General features: G+C 43.2%; 1 protein-coding gene across 1 annotated transcript; it reads right to left on the reverse strand.

Annotated features, from left to right (window-relative positions):
* Nucleotides 1-638: 638 nt before the first annotated feature.
* Nucleotides 639-17232, reverse strand: atxn7l2a (ataxin 7-like 2a; the record flags this gene model as incomplete). Its single annotated transcript, XM_083971660.1, has 10 exons — nucleotides 639-867; nucleotides 4066-5038; nucleotides 7166-7287; nucleotides 8057-8237; nucleotides 8926-9137; nucleotides 11325-11407; nucleotides 12702-12961; nucleotides 14072-14411; nucleotides 15820-15888; nucleotides 17076-17232. 10 exons carry the CDS (start codon nucleotides 17230-17232, stop codon nucleotides 850-852), a joined length of 2415 nt encoding a protein of 804 aa, XP_083827786.1. The 3' UTR covers nucleotides 639-849.
* Nucleotides 17233-19242: the final 2010 nt, after the last annotated feature.

A 19242-nucleotide genomic window follows, 5' to 3' on the forward strand; every position in this document is an offset into this window, starting at 1 on the left:
ATGTCAAAAGTGAAGTCTCATTACCTAGAGAATTATGTATCCATCCGTTTATATAACGCCATTTTTGCCATCTGTTAATCAATTTCACCATTTCTGTAATTTGGAGTAAATCACCAGACTCAAGACCAGCATGTGACAAGGTGCCAGAGAAAACCCATGTCTCTGTCTGTTGTACTGTGTCTGTTTGCCTTACATAAAGGACTACACACTCTGCCTTCCTGAACTACATTTCCCATCAGAGCAGGAGTGGTGCAGCACAGGTGTTACAGATCACCCTGATTAATCACATAAGGCCTCCACATTGTCCCTGATAAGGGTCTTTTGACCAAAAGCTTGGTGATGATTGTTATCATGAATTCTTTTGGCAATGATAACCATGTGATGACAACAGGATATGGTGACAACCCTACCAGTGGTTAAACAGTCACCGTGCCACATGAGGCTTTAAAAATGAGTCACAGAAGAAACAAAATGTAAAGGACATTTTTAATCCATTTTTATAAACCAACATATTTAATTTAGCAGCATAACCGGATGGTCTTGAGGTATTTCTAAATCCATACTCTGAATTTCATCCCACCCCCCCACTCCGAGTTTTCCCTCAGACATTCATCCAGACAACAGCAAACACACACAGACCCACACACCCAGCTGCAATTCACACCAACAGATCCATACTGCACTAAATCTGCACATACAAACAACCCTGACACACTCACGCTTCAGCATATGCTCAATAGACAAAAGACAGACGCACACACGCACGCACACACACGCATACATTTGAGTCCTGTTGCCTCAGAGGCTGCAGAGCTGGCTCCCTCATAGTGGCTTGTAAGGCAGGCACACTTAATGGTGCAGTTTTGGCTGTGGGACAAAAGAAACATTTTGAAATTAGTACTTATTCATACATTCAATTTCAAAAGGGTACAAACAATCAGAAAAGTATCAGAAGAACATAATCAGGTGGCTGGATAAACTCTCCCTCCATGCTGAGCTGATTTCTGAGAGTCTCGTTTCTGGGGTCGTGTTGGGAACGCTACGAAAATATGAGTGAAACTTAAATATGACTGTCACTTTGAGTCTGAGGCGGTGCTACGTTTTAAATACGGATCTAATCAGCATCAATTTCATGCTGTCAACTGTTAACTCCTACAACCTTTTTAGATCAACCCCTTACCATTAGGACGTCTTTCAATGTGTTGCAGGTAGTTGCCGTGGAAACACCGCTCTTAGCTGAGAGACAGCCAGTCAGGGTTTAGGGCAACTTTTTGAACTCATTAAAATTAGATTGAGTTTATGTTATACAAGACATGTCCATGTGTTCTCAGTAATGACTGATGTACTGTTTATGTATTTCAGGCACTTTGTAGATTACAGATAATACATGTGTCCATCACAAATGTAACAGTCCACAGAAAACGCTTTTGTCATCAGTGTAAAAGGTCAAATGGGGACCAATGTGGTAACTCCATCACTCAGTTTATCAGACTCATTTATGGTTTGAGGACTGGCGAGTGTGATCCAGCTTAGACATCAGCATACGGGCGATTCCGCTGAATGAGTGCCATTTCCGTCCCCAGCATATTAAATGCATTAAAAACAAGTAAAAAATATCATATAAATTAAATTTTATGATTAGGTTTGATTCCCGGCTCCCCCAGTCCGCATGTCGAAGTGTCCTTGGGCAAGACACTGAAACCACACTTGCCCTCTGATGTATCATCAGATGTATGAATGTGTGAATGCTTAGCCTCCAAGCCTGTCTGTATGAATGTGACAATACAGTGTAAAGCGCTTTGAGCGGTCAAAAAACACTGATACATAGCTTTTGTTACCTGTCCCCACAGCCAAAAGTTACATTTGACCACAATGCATCATGCATAAAATCCTTCAAAATCTTTTTTTTTTTTTTGCATTTAAGTGTGACTGCATATTCTATCTACACTTGAAATAAAACATTTTTTTAAAATAAAAACTTCATTATATTTTGGTTAAAATTCACATTTAGTCGAGTCCCCAGGTTTTCACTCAGTGCTGTTACCCAAACACATTCCACCAATGACATGTTCAGCAGGAAGTGACATCATTTGGATCTTCTGAAAGTCATGGAAGACTAAAAGTAGGTTCTCATTTATTTATTTTTTTTAATTTAATGATATTGTAGCTGTGTCAGATGGTAAATCTCAGTGTTGTGTCCTGTTACCTAAAGTATCTCTAAGACAGTATTTGTTGATATCATTGTTACTCACTCACATATCCATTCACCCGGTTATTAAACTGTTTCCTCCAAAAATAAAGAAAACACATGCACTGTATTTTTACATTAATATTGGTTCCATTGTCTGATTGCTTAATAAAATACATGTATGCATGTGGTTGATATTAAAACATGGTTTTAAAATGGCATTTGAGTTTTGGTAACAGCACAGAAAAAAAAATGTGACTTTCAAAAGTTGCAATACGGTAGCCTGAGATTGACTAGTACTCATTTTGAATGAGTAAAAGTGTATATTACTAAATTCTATGTTGAAATTGAATGAAAAATGAAGTTTAATTTTGAAGAGTTACAACAAGCAAATAGCGCTCATTCGGCAGAACGACCCACTCATATTTATGCCATAATTATAATGTCCAAAAATGATCATTAGGATCATCACAGTATTGTTGTTAAGTGCTGAAAATGTTCAATAAGTAATAAAACACACCCTGACATCATATCGCCAAGTGAATATTTGTATTTAAATAATAACATGCCCACACATGTATGAGACGAGGGACAAGCAGCACTAGTAGTTTTTACCTGTAGTATACTGACTCTGTTAACAAAGGAAAAACCACTGTGATTATTTTCCTCACTGACTTTAAGATACAAAAACACTTAAGACACACCTGTCACCTCCTCAGGGCAGTGCTGTCAGACCACAAACAACATGCCTACACTGATCTTGAAAATGAAACAGTCACTGCAGCTCTTTTTAAAAATGCATTACCATCAACCGAAGCGTCTCACGCAGAGGCTCGGCGGCCACAGCTCATGTTCTCTCTGCGCTGTGGTCGTGTGCACAGTGAGACAAACTTGTCTGCCAGTGTAAAAGGAGTAGCTCTTTTTTTCTTTTTTGCAATTAAGCTCATTCACTTTAAAACATTAACGTTGGTGTAGAAAGGGTTTAAGAGGGTTGAAAAAATCTCAAATAAAACTAAGCCGCATTGGTTGTTGCACATGTTTCTGGGAGACTAGTCCTGGTTGATGCTGTACAGAACTTAATGGGAGTTAAACTAACCACAGTAATTTAACCTAGCCCCCCAAAAAACTCATATCAGTCACATCAGTGTTCACCGTCTTCCTCTTCAGGGCCTGCAGACACTTTATACTGACTGTGACATCATCTCTACAAGTGATTACAATTAAACACATTCAAGATGAATGTGGGACTAGGAATGTTTTCCTACTGAGCAAAATGCCTGCAGGAGAAACGCTGTGTAGTGCAACTCTGAACTTCCAGATCATTTTTCTTGTCACTGTATGTCCTGCTCAGTTTTCTGCTTCTCTTTCCTCCAGACCAACTTTATTATAGTTTTAAATTTTATATTATATATTTTATATTAGTTTTTATTTTTATTTAGTTTTTCAATTTTGCTTTTTTCTAAATTTCAGTTTAGTTTTTATTTTGAAGAATTGACTAGTTTTAGTTTAGTTTTAGTCTGTTAGTCAGTCATTTCAGTCAAGTTGCCGTGGCAACTTCTGTGCCTTGGGCCTGAGCCGCAGCTGAGGTCAATTTATTAATTAGGGCCTCAACTGATATCTCTGCAGTTAATGTACTTCTGACCCCGATCTCCCATACATTTCTATCAAGTCTCTGTGAAACACAACCACACACAAATGTACACAAACAGGTTGACAGCTCCTCAATGTTTTTAAAGATGATCATGAGTCTGTCTAATTAGTTTTATCTGCAATTCAGTTTAGTTTTTGTAAAAACATTTTGATTTTGATTTCAGTTTCCTAAATTATTTTTTCACTGCTAGTTTTAGTTAACTATAATAACCCTGCTCCAGACTCACCTTCGGTGTGCCAAGTTTCTTCTCCACACCCCCGGCCAGCCCCCCACCTTTACTGTCTTTCCAGGTGTAGAAGTTAGAACGTGGAGAGGAGGTGGTGGCGGAGCTGGAGGAGGATGAGGAAGAGGGCAGGCGGTGTGCTGAGGGTTTCGAGGAGGGCGAGTGCTCCTCCATGCTGCCCCCCTTGCGTTTCTTCACCAGCCCCTGGTGTTCAAAGCCCCTCCCGCTGCCCTGCCCGTGCAGTCCTGAGTCCCCCACCCCGGCGCGGCTGTGGGAGTTGTTGGTGGCAGAGGAGAGGTCTGGGGGCGATGAATGGCCCAGAGGGGCATGTGTCCGTCTGTAGGTCCAGACTGCCTTGGCGGCTGGCGAGTGGGACTCCGAGGGGGAAGGTTGGGGGCGGGGTTTGCTGCTGGGGGAAAGCGTGCCATTGGTCTGTCCGTGTGGGAGCGGCGAGGGAATGGGGGCTTTAGAAGAGGAAGATGAGGATGAGGAGGAGGAGGCTGCAGAGGGCGGGCGGCCCCGGTCCTGGAGGATGATGCAGTTCCTGTCGGGGCCTGAGTGCTCACCTTCCTGCGACGGGGCTTTCCGTTTGCGGAGGGCGGCAGCCGCAGCAGCCTCCTCGCGCAGCTTCAACATCTGCTTGCTCGGACGCCCCACTGGATTCTTGGTCCTGCTGGAGCCCGGCTGACGCACCGCCGCAGGCTTACCCGGAGACGCCAGGTGACCAGCACCGATGCTGCTGCCGCTGCCCCCGGAGTTCTCAGACTGTATGGCTGGCGAGGGTCTCCCCGGACCGCGGCTGGAAGAAGAGGAACAGGAGGATGCAGTTTTGAGGGAGGAGCTGATATGACTTCCTGTGCGGACCTTAGAATGTAATGAAGAGGAGGACGCGGCGGCTGTGGAGGAGGGCGACGAGGAGCTGATGGTCTTGGCTGTGGGTGGTGGAGTTTGAAGGTCTGTGGCTTGAGGTATTTTCCTGTATTAAGAGAAAAGGAATTCTGATTAGTGATTTGAGCAGAGCTCCGGTTTTGGCACACAGCCGGGCACAAGTAAAGAAAATCAGGCGACAGATTTGCAAACATCACCTTTTGGTCCTCATAAGTCAAGTTCTTGTATTTAAATCAGGATAACATGAACACTGATGATGCATTAGACCTTGTTTAAGGTTTAAAGGACAATTCCGGGCAAATTCAACTCGGGGGTGTATTTTCCTAACAACAGAAGATTTTCAGTTTAATCGCTCCTGTTTTGCGGTAGTTGTGTCTGTCCCCACATCGCCACGGCAGCAATGAATGGGAGCGGATGCAAGTTCCGCTGCTTACGCTGTTTACATCCCTCAAAGCCGCAATTTTTTTCCACAGACAGCGTCAGATGGCTACTCAAACCTAAACCGAGAAGTTTATTTACTTCAAGCAAGCCGACATGTTTGTAAAACTAGATCTAATTCAAAGTCTCCCGGAGTCTCGCGCGAGACCCAAGTTGCCGTGCTCGGTGTGTTCACGTGCAGTCGGAAGCTCCCGTTTGTGTCATAAACACAGGAATATCAACTCTTGACTTGCTTCAAGTAAAAAAAACTTCTCGGCGCATGTTTGAGTAGCCACCTGACGCTGTCTGTGGAAAAAAATGTACACTTCAAGCAAGTCAAGAGTTGATATTCCTGTGTTTATGACAAACGGTAGCTCCGACTGCACCTAAACACACCAGCACGTCAACTTGGGTCTCGCACGAGACTCTGGGAGACTTTGAATTAGATCTAGTTTTACAAACATGTCTGCTTGCTTGAAGTAAATAAACTTCTCGGCGCATGTTTGAGTAGCCATCTGACGCTGTCTGTGTGAAAAAAATGCGACTTTGAGGGATATAAACAGCCTAAGCAGCGGAACTTGCATCCGCTCCCATTCATCGCTGCCGTGGCGATGCGGGGACAGACACAACTACCGCAAAACAGGAGCAATTAAACTGAAAATCTTCAGATTCCTTCTTTTAGACCTAAAATGTTAGGAAAATACACCCCCGAGTTGAATTTGCCCGGAATTGTCCTTTAATGCATCATCAGTGTAGGTTAAATGTCTTTACTGTCAAGCACCCTGGTTTCGAAATGTGCTCTAAAAATAAACCCTAATTTAATACCTCATGTTTGGTTTGAGTTTTGTTTTTTTTAAACACGGCGACTTCTACACTTTACCCAACATGTCTAATAATACTATAATACTATTTATACACTGTACAACACACCAGTCTTGGTTGCAGGAAACCCATGAACTCATATTTTCTCTTGAGCTTTTTTTCTTCTCATGTGGCTGTAAACATGTTAAATATCTGCTGATATTCAGTCACCATCTTACTGCCAACATCACAGACTCTTCTCTGCTGCTATTCTGGGCAACAGAAAACACCATCTGCTTCATCTTTGAGTGACTAAACAGTGCGTTACTCTTAAGTTTATCTGCTAGTGTTTCTAACAGAGAATCTAACTGTCATCCTTTTACTGAGAGGGTAAGAACATACAGAGAAACACAGGTGGGATCTGGTTTGAACCCAGATTTTTTCACTGTTTTTCACATCCCAGATTTGAAAATCACAGTCAGGTGAGATGTGAACATGATTCTTAACCCAAAAATAGATTTACTGACAACTAACAGTGACCAGAAATCTGTTCACCTCATTTTACTGAACCAAGTTGACTACTTCCATAATTACACAGGATATAAGATACACTATACCACTCAACCATAACAAGCAATCATGCCCAGCTCTTAATATTTCACTTTTCCAGCATTTGACTGGTTGATAGGAGGGCTTCCTTAAAACCCTGAACACATCACTCTCACACACACACACACACACTGAACTTTGGAGGGGAAAAAAATAATGTCAAACAGACATTTAAAAAATTGAAGAAACCAAGTAAAATATGCATTTTACTTCAGCAACTACAACAATATAACTCTACATATAGTAATCAGGTTAATTTCTATCACCGTTATGCAGCAGGTGAAACTCTCACTTCAACAAGAGATTGTGTTCTGACAAAAATAATCTGAAGGATTAGTGCCATAAGAGCACAGTCAAGACAAAAAAAAACAGAGCTGAGGTTTCTTACTTCCATAGATGGGCGCTGATGTGCTGTTCCAACATACTGCTGAGAGCCGACCTCAGGTGGTGGAGTCTCCTGTCAAACGTGTAGATGCCGTGACCCAGTGCATGGCTGCCAAAAGAGCACACCTGAAGAAAGAAGAGCTTCTTGTGAATCTGTCACAGGACAGTGTTTCTGCCTGAATCAACTCCCACATTTGTTGTGTAAAATAAAATAAAAAAAACTTCTCAATATTGCATTTATTTTTTGGGCATCTAATCTAATCTATTCTAATGAGGGAATATTGAAGCCAGGATGGATGTGTGATAATAATCTGTCAGTGGCAGTCAGCTATGAGTTAATTAGAACAGAGGTGCGTCAATCCACCGAGCAGCGCTGCATGCACAAACATGATGTGCCAAGATCCGACCTTCCAAGGAAATGTTTTCTGCGGTCCCGCAAGAGATTCAGCGTGGAAACGTAACGCCTGCTTCATAAAGCAGAGCTGTTCTGGGACAAACGTACTGTTAAGCCTAATGTATAGTACAATGGTTATGTTAATATCAGACTCAAAAGTATTTCCTTTCAACATGAATAGAGATAAATTGTTCCAGCCAGGGCTCAGACAGAAACATGTGTGCTCATTACTGGCATCTTCTGTTTGGAGAAAGCAATTGTTTGCCTGCTTGGTGAGGTCCTACCATGGCAGGGCCATATTTGTGAGTCTGATTTCAAGGTTTTCTGCCCCTTAGAAAAGACTTGATGCAGCTGACACATTTAAGGATTGCTTTAAAAGTCCTCTGGCCTAAATATTATTAAATAATCTGGTGAGCTTTTAAACAAAATCTCAGAAGGAAAGTTTTGGTAGGACTTCCCTGGGGTTATTTTCCTTATTAAACAAAAGTACAAAGGTCTCACCGCTAGTGGTCTGGGATGTGCAGCAGAAGATGAAAACTCTTGTGGCTCTTCTGGTCCCTCTGTTTCGCTTTCATCGCTGGAAATTCGCCCGTGGACAAGAGGCGAGGGAGCTCTGAGACTTCCCTCATCCTGCCGCTGCTTCTCCTCCTCCGTAGAGCTCTCTGACACACCGGTGGCTCGACTATGAAGCCAAACAAATTCAAACTTTGACTTCTGATATACAATAATATACTGATACAGATTTTTTTAACACTCAGCTGTCCATAGTATAAAACACAGAATCCCAGCTCTTTCTGTTGTCTTCACTTTGCGGTAATAGGTTGTCAAGTATAAAACAGAGCAATTAGTCATTTTTGATCTGGTAACGTATACGATTATTACAGAATTTAGACAAAGCAGGTTAATCAGGCTTTGTCCTTCAGTCTAAGTGGGTCAACATGTGGTCATCCACTGCCAGGACTTCAGCTGCTGAGCCTTTGGTGAACAGATGTCTCTACTACGAGTGGGATTTATCTTTTGCTATGGAGCAGATGTAGACTAGCTGGTGGTGCTTTAATGACAATGATATTACACCTTCTGGACAATATGAGGCAGAGAGAAATAAGACGAGCAGGAAGGAAGCAAAAATTCTGGATCATGTGAGTGGGTTTGTCTGTGTGTGTGTATGTGTGTGTGTCTATGTGTGTGTGTGTGTGTGTGTGTGTGTGTGTGTGTGTGTGAGAAGAAGTGAGAACTGAAGCTGAAAGCAGCTGTATTTGGTGATTATGTAATGTTGTTTCTTGTAAATAGAAAAGGTTTAACGGTGAAATGACTGGAACTGTCGACTGGACAATGACACTTTTTTATGTCTTAACTTCAGTCTGACTGACCTGAATGCAGGCAGTGTGGCCAGAGGTCTTCTGCAGTGCGGGGTCCCTGCCTGCTCCCTGGGGGGCTCTGGGCTGGGGGATCGTCCGCTAGAGGAGCCCCCCTCCAGTGATTGGGCTCCTTTCTCCCGAACCTTGGTCTTGAGCTCTACCACCAGCTGGTCAAAGTTCTTGCTTCGGCCCACCACCTTCCTCCTCTGGTGGATGGAGTGGATCTGAGGACCAGGACATGAGACACACGCAGTTACAGGCTGGGTTTCTAGTAGACACAAGGCCTTAACAAGACTCTTGTTGTAGGAGGCTACAACATGTTGACAGTTTCTGTTTCGTTCTTTCATTTAATTTACTTTGTAATAACAGCTCTAGTTAACTCTTGACCTTATCTCTCAAACTCAGCCAGTATCAGAGAGACAAAGAGGAAATACACATGGTCGACTCGACACCACACACCTGGTATCTTGCACTATTGGCACATCAGCCACCCACTAACTGACCTGCATCATCATCAGCAATGTGACACAATTCATATAACGAGATCTGCTAACTGGCCTCATAAACACTGTGTATTGGTCCAGACTGGTTGTTAAAATCTGAGGGTGATGTTACTCTAAATCTGCATCTCTCCATCGATCTGTTTGCTCTTTACCAGGTGGGTAATTATTCAGGGAACAAACTTATTATGTAACAACTCAATGACATCCAGTAACTGTGTCTTAGTCTTGGTTTGTGGGAGGTCTTGAGAACTTAGAGTAAATCTTTCATCCATTACAATTTTCACCTCTAAACTAGTCTGAACTCACACACGGTTTCATTAATATCCAAGTCTGTCCATCTCGATGGGCAAATACTGCGTGCGCGAGTGTCTCCTGTTCAGTTCCTGTCTGGTCCAACTGAATGTCAGTCCCCTATTCCCTTTTTTCCCACGTCTCCTACCTCTCATACATTTGTCTCTGAATATCTCCCTTGAAATTTTCTTATGTTATTTTAACTATTCCTGTTATTTGTTTCTGGTTTTATTCCTTTGTCCTCTGCTTTTACATTTTATTATTACATCTTTACGTTTCCCCTACAATCTTCACTGTCCCCTCAGAGCTAATGAGCTTCATGACAGAATTTCCTCAAACCCTGTTATTGTCTAATCTGTAACCGTTTTTATTCATCACTGGGTTATTTACTGTTCTGTGTGTAAATGGGTTGGTGTGTATTGCAACTAATAATTTATTATATTGATCATATGTCATCAATATCTTTGAATCACAAATGAACCAATCATTTATTTACAAATAAATTGAGTTATTCTATTAAACGAAAATATGAAATATGCTCATCATCACACTTCACCGGGGCAGTGAACAGTCTTTGTCATTGTTTGAATAAAACATTTTAATTGTTGTTGGTTTTTACTACATGATCATCTAATTTGACAGAAGCACATTCAAGAGGCTCCCAGTGAAATGACTGCTGCTCTCGGTTATTTTTTATTTTATTTATTTCTAATTTTGATCATTTCTAAATTTAAATTAATATGACTACATTTCATTTGTCCTGCCCTCGCAGCAGGTGCAAGAGTGAACACATCCTCCTACCAGGAGTCTGTTCACCTACGACAGGTATGAGATGCAGAGCCGTCTTTCTGCGTGTCGCTCCCATCGCTCCTGCCATTTCCTGTTAATCAGGTCATCCTGTCTACCCGGCTGGATGTGGTCTCTCTCACACACACACACTCACACATACACTTCCTCTTTCATAGACACAAGCCACCATATAAGGACTCTTCCTGTGCTGGGAACCATTTTGCCTGCTCGGTATCAGTCTGTGGTGATTAGTACCAATAAGCTGTGAGTGCAGTTTTATTCATTTACTCTAACCTCATACAGTTATCAATCTTTCTTCCACTTTGTGCCTTATATGATCATTATATTCAGAGATTCAGCCAATATTCGACTGTCATTTTATTTCATTTAATGTTTTTGTATAATTCAGTGACATAATCTGAAGAGTTGTTGTAATATGGTCACACTTCAACACCCCAGATACCAAGTACAAGCAAATCCATTCTCAAACTGAACAAACATCTAGGCAATACATAAATATGTGACAGATGTTGATGTTGAATTTTTCATTCTAGGTATGTGACCATTGAAAATGATCAGTATAGCTGATATTTGCTGCAAACCACTTGATGACGGCCATTGCCAAGTTATTATCTGGCTAGTTGGCTGTTGTCAGAGTGATGGAAGAGTCCAAAAACTGAAAAACCTACTTTTCTGCCCTGATGTGTGCTAACTGGGTCAAATGCAAGAACTACAGGACTGAACTCTGAAATTAAGGCTCAGACAGACAGAAAACAAAGAGCAGGGTTGTAGTGTGGTGGGAACAACTGAGTGCGTTTGGAGGCTTACATTGCATGTCAGGAGGCGAGTGCAGACCTTCTTCCTGTCGGGGTCGAGGACGCCGCAGTGTTTGTCCAGGTCACATTCCCGCTCTACGGACACAACAACACACAATCAACAAACAATATAAAACATGTCAGCATCTCTATACCCACACACAGCATTGTCCATGATGCCAACAAACACATATCTTGTTAAATACCACCCAACCAGTCAAGTTGCAGGAAATATGGTCACTACTTCCCTTCCTGAGTTACATAAAGGCCAGCAGTTGCATTATGATGTTAACAGTCAAGTTGACCTTTCAGATGTAAAAATGCCATCCTTTTATCCTGTTTGTTATTTGTGTTAAACTGTCATAATCAATTAATTTTTGAGTTATGACCATCAACTTCAGCATGTAACAGACCCGACAGCTAAATGGATGATTCAAATGTATAAAGCCTGTGGCCACTGTTGCATCCTGCATGGAGGCATGACAACACATTTAATGTACCGGTACTTTCACCAAAATATGTTAAACAGTAAAATTAATTCCTGGCACCTGGATGATTTTTGACTGGTTGGACATGTTAGTCATCTGTTTCATACACACTGACGCCTCTGACGCAGGCTGTGTTTCAGTCACGCTTCACTTGTACAACCACAACCCGAAGCATCCTTTTAGGTTCAAGTCTATTTTCTCCAGTTTCAAGCTTGTAAGAACAATGATTGTGTTCTGGCCTCGATGATGCGTGGGCGACTGCACAGCACAACTGCCCCTAAAAGCATCCTGAAGACAGCGGCTGCTGTAGCCTGCATAAACTATCAGTTGAGCCTGATTCTACTTTCATGCCAGTTAAATACATGTGTATCCCAATTCCTGGTAAAAAGCCCCACCAGTTAATTGTAAGAACGCCGGAAAATAAGATCGTCTCCAGGAAAACCTTTCAGAATAGTAAACGTCGTCTCCGACCATGCAGGACTCTGGAATATGATAGGCCTTCAGATATAAAATTAAAATTTTAAAAATCGAATTCTGGACTGTTTTTCATCATTACACGTATCCGTCATGACCCACCAGTGTTTATGATGTGAACACGTGGCAAGTCAAGCTGGTGGAGTTTTAAATGGCTGGGTGGCGGTCCGTCACATGCTCAAGGTAAACAAAACCTTATCACAAGCCGAGATCTTGGCCTCCCACTGAAACACCTGACTTGTGGTGTGGTATGAAATGTAAACATCTCACTAAACAGATCAAAGCACCATCTCTGTGAACTTAATTTCAACTCCTGCACAGGATATGCTGCCTCATAATCTCATGTTACTGTGCAATGTTACATAATTTCAGCTTCCTCTTTTAAACCTTCGCTCCATTATTACCCTGATGCCTCCATCTATACTCACTGGAGGCCACTTTGTTGTACGGTCTGGGGATCCGGTGGCCCGGCGCTGCTGAGACCAGAGCGGCGTCCTTCCTCTGGCTCTGAGTCGAGGGCCTGTCAGTGGGCGCAGGTCGACCAGGTGGGGTGCTTCCATGAGGCCAGGGGGGATCTCTGAGTGACGGCGGTGGAGAGCTCAGCGGAGGCTCCAGAGGCGGCGGCTGCTTGAATACTGACGACTCTGTGTGGCTGCTGTAGGATGAGGACTTCTCCAGTGGGGAATGTCTGAATGACGGTGGAGAGAGGAGACAATTTGTATTTTGGAAAACTAATTTTTGGTCCATGTTTTTAGATATTTATGTAATCCTGACTGCTTTTTGTCACTGAGCAAAGTTATAGCTACAGTGTATTCTAAAGCCAATAAATAAAAATAAATGGCCGGTTAGTTTAGTGTCTGAAGCTGGCATGACCACCTGTTTTTCCATTTCCAACTTAGTTTTTTAAAATATGTGAAGCCCTTTAAGGATGAACTTCAATCATCTTCATCACCATCATCATCATCATCATCATCGTCGTCTCAGTCACATCACTTTACTACTTCCCATTTCATGTTGTCACTTCATTCAGCAAATCTTGAATACCGTAATTGTACACAACGCTGTTATCCTGAGACGTGGCAGTAAATTTTGACATAAACTTGGCTGCCTAACACCAGCATTTTGATATGCCGTTATCAGCCACTTAAACCTCAAATGTTTGTCATGTGATCGTTGATATTTACTGGAAACTGTTGCAGGTGTAAACAGGAAGCTTGTCTACTTCTGCTGGTTAGTTGCATCAAGGTCAGCAACACTTCTTATGATTCATTACCCATACTGTATAGGTGTCAACAATACTGTCTTCAAAGGTTTCTGTCTGCCCACAACATAACAAAACCCTGGAGTTTTAAGAATTACACAGTTCCAGCAAAGTCTCTCTCTTTTAGGGGCTGAAAACTCAAAGGAGGTGAGCGAGGACAGCAGGATTAAGTGGGCACAGACTAAGGGATGCACTTGAAAACTAAAACCTAAATGTGGATGTTGACTGGCAGGGGTTTTTGAGTTGGACTAGTTCTTACTTGGTGCCGTTCTCTAGCAATCTCAGAAAAATGATGAGGAAGTTACTGATCCTGGATAGGAAACAGGCCAGTTGCCTTTAGTCAGAGATAGACTCGCTGTTTAAGAATTTTATGCTACGTAAACTAATCTACCGCTCGCTGTACAGTACTGTACAGCCCTTATTCACCAGTCAAATGTGAAAACAGTATTGGCATTCTCATCAAACGCCACCCAACCAAGTCGTTCCCATTAACAGTTTAACAGTCTGACCCACAGCACCGACCCGCTTTGTTCTTACCGTACTCCATCCTTGGAGTTCTTGGAGTGTCTGTACTGGGGCGGGGTGGAGGGCGAGGGCGGGGCTACCCGTAGCTGCCCGACCCCCTGGCCTCTACCCTCCCAGGATGAAGTAGAAGCAGAATTGGTCCCATGAGAAGGAGAGTGGCCGTGGTGGGGCCTCTGCTGGGGCTGGGGTGCCGGGGTGGGAGAGCGCAATCGGGCGTAGAGCTTGGCCACCGGGCCATGTCTCCGCTCGCAGTGCTTTTCGAAAGCCTGCGGCTTCACCACTTGGCCGCAATGGCTGCACACCACCAGGTAGAAGTCATCGTGGCCGGGGTAGAGGCCAAAGATGGACATGTCTAGCAGGAGAGCAGAGAGAAGGAGATATGAGGAGAAGAGATACAATCAATAAAAAAATATCGGACCACTGAATAGGAAACACTGTCATGTACAAACATGTTTCAAAAACTACCTCCTGTGTGGAGCGCCCAGGTAGCTCACCTGGTAGAGCACATACCACATAGGTTCTGCGGCATCCATGGGTTTGAATTTCACTGATTTCCTATCTCTCCACTGTGCCCGTCATAACCCCCCCTCCGAAAACGCACCTCTAGAGCTGGACACTAGCCACAGAAAACACAGCTGGAATTAGCTTCCAACTGGGAAATGGCTTTCTGATTAAACTGAGGAGTACATGTTGTGTGCACTTTCACTATCATTTCACTTTTTTTTGCATATTTTTAAAGATGAAAATATGCAAATCAAAATTACTTTAATTTTGTGTTTAGTGGTGTTTTGAAGAGCATGAGTTTTGTACTGAAAGCTTGATGTGTCTTGGGAGTTCGGATGCCACCATGATGCAGCACAAGTGGATTTCCTTTGGGTGCCATGGTTTCCTCCCACAGGTGACAGAGCTGCGGGCTCGGTGAACTGGTGACTCAACTTTGTGCAAACCTGTGAGAGGTTATGTGTTTATATATACAGCATATATATAGATCAATGTGCGATAAACCTGCTGCCTCCCATGTCAGTACCCTACTTCTTATCCAGAGTGAAGTGAGACAGACTTCTGCCCCTGAACATAACAAATGGGTGTAGATAGATTTAGATAGAGACACAAGCTGAAACAAAATCCCAAAGTAGATGCAAACTTAGTGAGAAAAGCCAGAAATTTCTAATTAACACACTTGTGTGGACCCCAGCTCATTTTTCTGAATCATCACCTTGCTTTGGCTGATTTCCCATGTGATGTAGATGCAGCTGGTGAGGCGGTGAATATATTTACATACAGATATTAGGAAGCTTTTTGATTTGAACCCATGCTTTAACATGCTCACACGAGAGGGGGGGGGTGTCTGTTGGACACCTGCAGCCACAGAAGACGGTTGTCAGGAGGTGCTTAATGTGGCTAGCTTTAATACTTGGTCACTGCAAATTAGTACCTCCATTTAGCCAATGTCTCTGGGCAAAGCTGGAGACCACAGAGAAGAAGAAGATACTCAACTCACGTAGTCGTTGCAGAACAATGTGCATGCACCGTGATGGCCAACACACTTTATACTTCCTGCTTCTAAGATGTCAAGTCAAATTTTGTGTATTTATGACCAAAAGAAACACAATTTTGCCTCAAGGGTGTGTTCATCTGTACAGAATATGACCCCCTGCACCCTAGCGTCTGGAATCGGATATGCAAAAAAAAAAAAAAAAGGGTGTCCCAAACAACACCGACATTGACTTTGTGTTGTAGATAACGGTGTGAAGACTTACCCTCCTTACTGAGAGACATGGCCTCTGCAGCCTTTTTGCCATTCTTGCTGCAGTCGTCCACATCAGGCCCTGAAACATCACATTTTTACAAACATTTGATGAGCAGGAGGAGGAGGGGGTCAGGTGTTCCCAAAAAGTTTGATGTCAGGTTCATCAGAGAGACAAAGGCCAGCCCTTTAAACAACAGGATGGCCAATTTCCACCACATAAACAGGCTCTTGAGCTGTGTTACATAAAAGGACTGATTTACAGGTCAACTGCCTCTCCACTGAGTGCTGCTCATGTTTTTCACTTGTGTGTCTGTCTGTCTGTCACAGTTGGTCAACAGTGAGCAGCTAACGGTGTTGTTGTGGGGTAGTGGACAGCGACTTTTTATTTATTTGATAGTTGTGATCAGAGGATGCCAGACAATGAGTGAGCGCACACACACTTAAAAAGCTGGGAAGGGCAAGAGCACTTTTGGGGTGGGTAGGTAGGTAGGTGGGTGGTGGTGGTGGGGGGTTAGAAGTCAGACATTATGAGATTTCCTATCGATTTAGCAGAAACGTTAACGATGAAATTGTTAGATGTGGTAATATATGAGTCGTTGAAATGAGGCGAGATGAACAGAGTGAAGGTTTGCTAACATCAAAGGCTGGGCCAGCAGCATTTACATGGTGGCAACAGCAGCATCAGACTCCTCCTCCGTCACCGGTGTCTACTCTCAATCCTCCTGCTCCTGCTGCTGCTGCTGCTGCTGCTAGCAGCTATGTTAGCATGCTAACGCTAACCGCCTCGTCGACCAGCGGCCAGTCTCGGCTATCTGGCTAGCAAAGCAAGCAAGCTAATAGCTGGCTAGTTAGCTCGTCTAGCTTTCCACGGTGAGAAGTTGCTCCTCGCCCCACCACCGCCACCACCATCCACACCAGCCTCCTTCCGCTCTGATGCCACCGCTGCCCGGCTGCTTCCAACCCAGAAAACGAAGCGCATCTGTTCAGCGCTGGCAGCTTGGTTCGTGTATATATACTCGTGAAACAAACACACACACGCGAACAGCCACATCTCAATAACCATCACTTATTTTTTCTTGAGGATAGCATATGCAGTGGGACCCGGGAGAGAGAGCAACATGTTAACCCACCCAGCACTAGGACCCGGCAGGGTCTTTGTTTGGGTAACATGGTTAGCTCTGTCCTCCGTTTCCACGAAAATAAACCGCGGTGCTTCGCTTAAATGTCTTCCTAGCTGCCGGCGTTTGCGTCAAGGTGTTTTCTTACCATCTGCCGCTGTCACGCCGGCCCACTCGGCCCAGGCAGTCCAGCTTTGACCCACGAAATCATCGAGGCTAGGCACCCGCCGATCCAGAGCAGCCATTACTTTTACTGCGCGTTCACGCGACGCCATCATCACTGCGCGGCAAGCGGCTGACGTCATATGTCGCGCTCTCGACAGGATAGGAACTTCCTGCGAGCGCGTTCCTGGGACACCCACTCACAGAGAGAGGCAGGAGACTGGAACAGAAAGTCCCCAAGTGATGTCATTGTCTTCCTTCATAACCTCTTCAAATGCATTAATACTGCGGGGCTGCCGAGTCTACAGGCTCGAACACACGAAGAAAAAAAGACAGGAAGCCGAGAAAGCCTTGTTTTGCCATTTGGATATGAAAAAAACAAACAATCAAACAAAAAACAGACAGCAGTTGTCACATATGACAAAGATACACAAGTAGCCTATCTGCAGAAAGGCTGTGAGGTCAAGACACATTCGCCTGTACTGTAGCACGCCTTGTTTACATCAAGTGGAGGTAATAGTGTGACGCAACAGTTAAAACACAGCAAATATGCAATATGTCAACAAGGAGTCTACCCAAAACACACAGATGATTATGTGCCACAGAGGCAGGGCCCATAATGCATGGATATTCTTACCCACTGGCCTTGACTGACCATGGACCCCACACAATCCTGCCCTATAGTGTGCGTATGTCCAGCACTCCTGACTCCAAGTTTACTGTGATTCAGATTATCTTAAATTTGATCTCATTTATGTTTGTGCAGCATATGAAACAGTGACCTCATGGCCATGGTCTTAAAACAAGATTGTGACTCGGGGCTTTAATATTAGCTTTAAAAAATATATACATTTGGTGACAAATGCTAAAACAGCATTTTTGGGGTTAAAGGGAGACCTCATGCGGGGCATGTTACTAATATGTCTATTATTGGAGCTCGACAGTGGGTTAATGCAACACTCACAGGATACTGTGGGCATGAGAGATGTCCTGGCTCTTAGTCCACTCTTAAGAACAGTGTAAGTAAATCATTCATATCTAAATATTCCTTCCTGTCCATTCCTGCACACAGCAAGTGTGAGTCACTGCTCTGATCTTTTACTTCTGTGTGACTCATCTCATTCATCATCAGTGACACGACTGAGGAGTGTGGGACACATACGGTTCAGTCGGGTGTTTGTAAATGTGAACACTCCGCTGATCACACAGGGATGGTGGACATTGTTGGTGTGTTCTTTAGTGGTGATCAGAAGTCACAGGTGCACACACGTGAACACACCTTCCCCTTCCCTAATCCCTGTAAGTGGTTAAGCCTTAGTCAGAGAGCTGCGCTGAAACACAAACCCAGACACCAGACATCCTGAGTCTAGATCTGGACATCCATTTGTAAGAGAACTTCAGTTTTTCCTCCACTTATTAACAGTCATCAAAAGTATATGGACAAGCGGTTTTGGGTCCTTGAAAAGCGCTATAAAAATCCAATGTAGCCTACTATTATTATTATTAACCACCTTCTGTAATGCCATGCAATATTTATTTCTCCTGTCAAGAACATGATTTATGTTGATTTTCTGTCCATAAAGGTGAGTGCATTACATGAGCCAGAGTACAGATCCCCTGGTCAATATGACTAATACAAGTTAAAGTTGTTCAGTCACATTTTTATATGACTGAAAGTACCAGGGTACATTATTTTATTACTAAAATGTCACACAACACATTGTTGTAGTATTGTTCCACATTTACAGAACCTACTGACTGACTGAAAAACCTGAAGAATAGCCTAGACTGTAGCGTATGATACAAAGCCAGAAATATCAACCAAAGGACAGATGAGATGCTTTTCTTTTTTTAGTCAGTAATGAAGTTTGTTTGTGGTAAACACAGTGAACAATTGAAACTAAATTAATCTCTCTTCTTTTGCACATTTGTAAAATGCAGACCTAAGATCATGGTCTCTGATGATGAATCTTCTGCCTCATCTTTATCCAATGTGACATCTTTAGGACACTGACTGGTGGTTCAAACATGATTGACAGTGGAGGAGTTTGCCCTGATTGTTTCTTTTTTTTCCTGTGATGAACACAGTGTACAGTCTCTTTTCTCTCTCATTTTCAAAATAAAACTAATTTTGACTTGCTAACTAAAAGCTC

The sequence above is a fragment of the Trachurus trachurus genome (genome assembly GCF_905171665.1).
Source record: "Trachurus trachurus genome assembly, chromosome: 5".
NCBI classification, from domain to species: domain Eukaryota; kingdom Metazoa; phylum Chordata; class Actinopteri; order Carangiformes; family Carangidae; genus Trachurus; species Trachurus trachurus.